Source organism: Staurois parvus, unplaced genomic scaffold, assembly GCF_062004578.1.
Source record: "Staurois parvus isolate SC_StPar_1 unplaced genomic scaffold, SC_StPar_1.0 ptg000913l, whole genome shotgun sequence".
Lineage (NCBI taxonomy): Eukaryota > Metazoa > Chordata > Amphibia > Anura > Ranidae > Staurois > Staurois parvus.
The window spans coordinates 681,780-689,233 of NW_028318709.1; the positions used below are offsets into that span (position 1 = coordinate 681,780).

A 7,454-nucleotide genomic window follows, 5' to 3' on the forward strand; every position below is an offset into this window, starting at 1 on the left:
ACGATCTCAATGGCATTGGTAAAGCCTCAATACATGGAAACCACATGGAAGCTCTCCTTGGTGAACCAGCTTGGGCCTGTAACAAATATCAGTCTGAACTTGTTGATATTATTCTCATTGCTGCCCAAAGAACTACAGCCTGGCTCACGGAAGTCACCCTTTTTTACCGTTTAGAGAATTTAAGAACAAAGACATCCAAATGTGCTTTTTTTTATAAAATGACTATGTTCCCATGGGTAGCCAACTTTTTGCCATGCATTTGTACCCTCAATCCCCCATTACCTAACAGGTCCACATACTTGTCTAGTGGCCTCTCTTCCTCACAGAAACACCATCCCTGCTCATGTAATCTTCTTTCTAATTTGCCCCCCCCTTTTCTTTTTTTTTTTTTCTTTATTCCCCCTCTTTTCTCCTTGTTCCCCACCAAATGAGGCAGATTAACTCTAAAAGTACTTCAATAAAATGATGTTCTAGCTGACATCGTTTTTCATCTTTCCCTCCCCCATTGTTAGTTTCATTATATTTTAGCCTGTTCTACTCTCACCGGCCACTTTATTAGGTCCACCTTGCCAGTATTGGGTTGGACCCCCTTTTGCCTTCAGAACTGCCTTCATTCTTCGTGGCATAGATCCAACAAGGTCTTTGAAACATTCCTCAGAGATTTTGGTCCATATTGACATGATAGCATCCCACAGTTGCTGCAGATTTGTCGGCTGTACATCCATGAACCGTTGATACAAGGCAGTATGGATCCACCACACCATGACCCCACCACCACCAGCCTGAACCGTTGATACAAGGCAGTATGGATCCATGCTTTCACGTTGTTTACGCCCAAATTCTGATGCTAACATCTGAATGTCGCAGCTGAAATCCAGACTCAACAGACCAGGCAACGTTTTTCCAATCTTCTATTTTCCAATTTTGGTGCAAATTGAAGCTTCTGTTTCCTAGTCTTAGCTGACAGGAGTGACACCCAATGTGGTCTTCTGCTAAGATGAAGCCCATCTGCTTCAAGGTTGAACATGAGATGGTATTCTGCATATCTTGGATGTAAGGAGCGGTTATTTGCCTTACTGTTGCCTTTCTTTCATCTCCAACCAGTCTGCCCATTCTCCTCTGACATCAACAAGGCATTTTCCTCCACACAAATGCCGCTCACTGGATATTTTCTCTTTTTCGGACCGTTCTCTGCAAACTCTAGAGATGGTTGTATGTGAAAATTCCAGTTGATCCCAGTAGATCAGCATGGTGGCACCCAGTGTGGTCTTCTGCTACGGAAGCCTATCTGCTTCAAGGTTGGACGTGAGATGGTATTCTGCATACCTTGGTTGTAATGAGTGGTTATTTGAGTTACTGTTGCCTTTCTATCATCTCCAACCAGTCTGCCCATTCTCCTCTGACCTCTGACATCAACAAGGCATTTTCTTCCACACAACTGCCGCTCACTGGAAATTTTCTCTTTTTCGGACCATTCTCTGCAAACTCTGGAGATGGTTGTACGTGAAAATTCCAGTAGATCCCAGTAGATCAGCATGGTGGCACCCAGTGTGGTCTTCTGCTACAGACACCCATCTGCTCCAAGGTTGGACGTGAGATGGTATTCTACATACCTTGGTTGTAATGAGTGGTTATTTGAGTTACTGTTGCCTTTCTATCATCTCCAACCAGTCTGCCCATTCTCCTCTGACCTCTGACATCAGCAAGGCATTTTCCTCCATTCAACTGTCGCTCACTGGATATTTTCTCTTTTTCAGACCTTTCTCTGCAAACCCTTTAGATGGTTGTTCGTGAAAATTCCAGTAGATCCCAGTAGATCAGCATGGTGGCACCCATTGTGGTCTTTTGCTACGGAAGCCCATCTGCTCCAAGGTTGGACGTGAGATGGTATTCTGCATACCTTGGTTGTAAGGAGCGGTTATTTGAATTACTGTTGCCTTTCTATCATCTCCAACCACTCTGCCCATTCTCCTCTGACCTCTGACATCAGCAAGGCATTTTCTTCCACACAACTGCCGCTCACTGGAAATTTTCTCTTTTTCGGACCATTCTCTGCAAACTCTATAGATGGTTGTGTGTGAAAATTCCAGTAGATCGCAGTAGATCATCAAGGTGGCACAAACCACCATGCCACGTTCAAAGTCACTTAAATCTCCTTTCTTCCTCATTCTGATGCTTGGTTTGAACTTCAGCAAGTCATCTTCACCACGTCTAGATGCCTAAATGCATTGAGTTGCTGCTATGTGATTGGCTGATTAGCCGTTACCAAGCCATTGAATTAATAAAGTTGTCGGTGAGTGAATATTCTTGCAATGTAGCTCAGTGTGACAGGACTTACATTTAGCTTCCTTTTATGTCATGATATACTATAGTAGCTTTGTAGTCAGATAACTCACAGCATTTCTATGTTTCTACTGGTAACCTACAACTTTTGCACCCGGTGGAGCCATTTTTTCTGGCACCCCGAAGGGCACATTCGTTTTGTGATACCATTGTACTGCACATGCTACCTGCTTCCCTGCAGATATCTAATCATTTGTACACAATATAATCCTTTGTATACAACAAATATTTCAGTTATGGCCTCGCCCTCCTGTGTGGTAACATACAGAACCGGTTATGCTACTCCCGGGGCCAGACCTTTTCACTGTAACTTCTCTTTTCCAATGTCAGAGATGGCGTGTGCTAGCCTGAGAGCCGAGCTGGACTGCTCCGTCTGTCTCAACATTTATTCAGATCCCGTAATGCTAAAGTGCGGCCACAACTTCTGCCGGGTCTGTATTGACAGCGTGCTGGATACGCAGGAGAAGTCTGGAGTTTTTTCCTGTCCGGAATGCCGAGAAGCGTTCAGAAGCCGTCCTGTACCAGAGAGGAACCGAAAGCTTTGTAACATCGTAGAAACCTTTAAGTCCTCTCAACCAGTCCTGCAGGGTAATGGCGTCTCCTGTACTTACTGTATTCATACTCATGTACCAGCTTTGAAATCCTGTCTCCATTGTGAAGCTTCTCTGTGTGACAACCACCTGAAAATCCACAGCAAGTCACCAGAACACATCTTATGTGATCCCACCACTGACCTGGAGAGCAGGAAATGCTCCATCCATAAGAAGATCCTGGAGTATTACTGTACTGAGGACTCCACCTGTATCTGTGTGTCCTGCAGACTGGATGGAGAACATCTGAGACACCAAGTGGAGACTCTGGATCAGGCATTTGAGAAGAAGAAGGAGAAACTAAGGAATGTTCTGAAGGAACTTCTGACAAAGAGAGAGGAGACGGACAAAAGAGACCAAAGTCTGCAGGAACACAGGAGGAAAGTAGAAGAAACAGCAGCAAAAGAAACAGAGAGAGTCACTACCCTGTTCAGAGACCTCAGAAGACGTCTGGAAGACCTGGAGAAGAGAGTTCTAAAGGAGATCTCTGTGCAGCGGGAGGGAGCCCTCCTTCTGATCCAGCAGCTAGAGATAAAGAAGGAGGAGCTGACCAAGAAGATGCGGCACATTGAGGAGCTGTGTAACGTAATGGATCCACTGACTGTCCTACAGGACACCGATGATTTCTGTGATGTTGAGGATGGGGATGACAAGAACAGAAGGCGATATTATGAACTTCCTAATGATGGAGGGGGTCTGGATGTAGCTGGGATATCACACACTATACACACAGGTTTATCTGATATAATAACAGAGGTAAATGGAGGCATCTATATGGCGGAACCTGTAGACATAACACTGGATTCCAACACAGCTCATAATAACCTGCTTATATCACATGGTAGGAGAACTACATCTTTGACATGTGTAGACCAGAACCGCCCACTAACGCCACAGAGATTTAGGGGTTATCCTCAGGTGTTAAGTGGTCAGAGTTTCTCCTCAGGGCATCATTACTGGGAGGTGGACACCACGGGGTCCTTATACTGGAGAGTCGGGATGTGTTACCCCAGTATAGATAGGAGAGGAGAGCAGTCAGGGGTCGGATTTAATGCCAAGTCCTGGTGTTTGTGTGACTCTGGTCTAGTGAGGCATGACAGCGAATCAATACAGGTGTCCCATAATATCTGCAGTAAAAGAGTCAGGATCTCTCTGGATTACGAGGCTGGGAAGATTTCCTTTTATGACCTGAGTGTCCCAACCCGACACCTCCACACCTTCACCACCACCTTCGCTGAGCCCCTCCATGCTGTCATAGGTGTGGGTTCTGGCTGTATGAAAATACTCGGGGGAAGAGAGAGCTGTGGCAGATTCCCCTGCAGATTGGTGACATGGATGGAACATGGTGGGTTCCTCCCCTTCGCTGACCAATGCAATTTGCAGTAATCAGTCTTGTTACTCTGGATGGAGTTACGATGGCCATAGATGTTGTAATGTGACTGTACACTCTCCTCAATGCTTAGTTTAGGCCCTCAAACCACAGTGTTTCCTTTTATATATATAAAAGAGTTTGTAAAGGGATTAAACAGTCAGATTGCAATGTGTGAGCAGTATCTGTCTATGTGTCTATCTGTCTGTCATGCTGGGGTCCTGACACGGTCTTAGAAGAGGTAAATGGCACACAGGGTTCTCTTGGATGCAGACTGGGGGCTCCAGAACATCTTTTCCGAGAGGAGAAAATTGGATTTGGTAAGTCCGGGGTTGGGAATCTGGTAGGGTTGCCACCTCGTCCCTTTATAACCGAACACATATTAATGACCCAGGTTCTGGGGCTGATTAAGGTGGTCATTAAACTCACTCAGTGCCTTATGAGGGGTGCCCATAGAAAGAAAGAAAGAGAAGAATAGCGCAGGGCAGACATGACGAGGTGAAGAGGGAGAACAGACAGGAAAGGGTTAAGTTAAAGGGGAAGGGTTAAAAAAGATAGTAAGATTACCTGATTGGTGTTAGTAGGTTTGGGTGGGATCATCCTAAATCTTGGGGGAGTGCTGGGGGGTCGGACGAGCCAGTGCTGGTTAGCAGCTGAAGAGAGAAGTTCCCACCCACCCTCCTCTGGGGTGTTTGTTCTGTTGGCTGGTTTAGTTTGGTGGCAGTTGTTGGTCTTGGTAGGTTGTTAATGGTTTGTGATGATAAGTGTATGGTTGGGACCCATCTGTGGTATGGTTGGGACCCATCTGTGGTATGGTGTGCCCGGGTAAATTCCAGTTAACCGAGGTTTAACTGGAAGGTGGAGGTCTACCTGTGGAAGGTGTCCTTGTCTCCGAGTCGGTGCGTTGCGGCTGGAGGCCTAGTAGGAACATTAAGGTGAAGGTTCCGCAGGGGGAGATCATTATTGTTTTGGGCGCCTGCCTAGACCAACAACTCATTCCGTAAGTTTATGGAGGTTTCTGTTTTAAGGAATGTTTTCTGTATATTTAAGTTAAATTGTTAATAAAATGCCGTGAAGGCCATTTTACTCCAACAAAGTGTGGTCTCCTTCTATTGGTGGAGGGAGTGTTGGGAAATGTTTTTTTTTTTTCAGAAGTTGGGTAAGTATGTTTTGGGGGTGTTAGCATTTGACAACGCCTCTTCTACACCTGTGTAATTCATATGTGTTCGGTGTTAAAGGGATGAGGTGGCAACCCCTAGAGTCTGGAGGCCTTTGGGAGGGAAGAAGCCTCTAACCCAGTGTCCTGGGTCTTTCTGAAGACCAGAAGGCTCAGTGTTCAGGTGATAATCAAGGGTCTGTCTGTAGTTCAGGGCTCCACCTGGAAGACAGGAGGTCCCCTGGCCAGAGGTCTGGGCATGGGCCAGAGCAGCAGGGAGCTGCAAGAAAGCCAAGAGAGCCGAGAGAGAGGTATGTCATTGTACAAATGCACAGTGGTGCTGGGAGACCGTCTGGCCTAGGCCTAGGTTTGAGGCCTAAGCTGCAGTGCTGTGGGAGGAAGCCAGGAGATGTCATTTTTCTTTGTGTTTTAAGTGATGGTAGGAGGGCAACTGTTTTGTGGAACCTTTACTTTCCTTTTACATTAAATTGTGCCAACAAGACCTAAGCTTTGTTTCCTAGATGGACTGAACTCATTAGAATCCCTAAACTTGAGTGAAGCCTCTGGAATATCTATCTATCTATCTATCTATCTATCTATCTATCTATCTATCTATCTATCTATTATCTATCTATCTATCTATATATCTATCTATCTATCTATCTATCTATCTATCTTTCTATCTATCTATTATCTATCTATCTATTATCTATCTATCTATCTATCTATTATCTATCTATCTATTATCTATCTATCTATTATCTATCTATTATCTATCTATCTATCTATCTATTATCTATCTATCTATTATCTATCTATCTATCTATCTATCTATTATCTATCTATCTATTATCTATCTATTATCTATCTATCTATCTATCTATTATCTATCTATCTATTATCTATCTATCTATCTATCTATCTATCTATCTATCTATCTATCTATCTATCTACCTATTATCTATCTATCTATCTATCTATCTATCTATCTATTATCTATCTATCCATCTATTATCTATCTATCTATCTATCTATCTATCTATTATCTATCTATTATCTATCTATCTATCTATCTATTATCTATCTATCTATTATCTATCTATTATCTATCTATCCATCTATTATCTATCTATTATCTATCTATTATCTATCTATTATCTATCTATCTATCTATTATCTATCTATCTATCTATTATCTATCTATTATCTATTTATCTATCTATCTATCTATCTATCTATCTATCTATCTATCTATCTATCTATTATCTATCTATCTATCTATCTATCTATCTATCTATCTATTATCTATCTATCTATCTATCTATCTATCTATCTATCTATTATCTATCTATCTATCTATCTATCTATCTATCTATCTATCTATCTATCTATCTATCTATAATCTATCTATCTATCTATCTATTATCTATCTATCTATCTATTATCTATCTATCTATCTATTATCTATCTATCTATCTATCTATCTATCTATCTATCTATCTATCTATTATCTATCTATCTATCTATCTATCTATCTATCTATCTATCTATAATCTATCTATCTATCTATTATCTATCTATCTATCTATTATCTATCTATCTATCTATTATCTATCTATCTATCTATCTATCTATCTATTATCTATCTATCTATCTATCTATCTATCTATCTATCTATTATCTATCTATCTATCTATCTATCTATTATCTATCTATCTATTATCTATCTATCTATTATCTATCTATTATCTATCTATCTATCTATTATCTATCTATCTATCTATCTATCTATCTATCTATCTATCTATTATCTATCTATCTATCTATCTATCTATCTATCTATCTATCTATTATCTATCTATCTATCTATCTATCTATCTATCTATCTATCTATCTATCTATCTATTATCTATCTATCTATTATCTATCTATCTATTATCTATCTATCTATTATCTATCTATCTATCTATCTATCTATCTATCTATCTATCTATCA

General features: G+C 41.4%; 1 protein-coding gene across 1 annotated transcript; it reads left to right on the top strand.

Moving 5' to 3' along the window:
• Positions 1 to 2,675: 2,675 nt before the first annotated feature.
• Positions 2,676 to 5,398, top strand: LOC149442099 (E3 ubiquitin-protein ligase TRIM39-like). The gene has a single exon (XM_089656515.1). It carries the CDS (start codon positions 2,676 to 2,678, stop codon positions 4,317 to 4,319), a length of 1,644 nt encoding a protein of 547 aa, XP_089512641.1. The 3' UTR covers positions 4,320 to 5,398.
• The last annotated feature ends 2,056 nt before the right edge of the window (positions 5,399 to 7,454 follow it).

What these genes read in the sequence shown, in the direction of transcription:
- LOC149442099 (XM_089656515.1), top strand. Translation starts at nt 2,676, where the DNA reads ATGGCGTGTGCTAGCCTGAGAGCCGAGCTGGACTGCTCCGTCTGTCTC.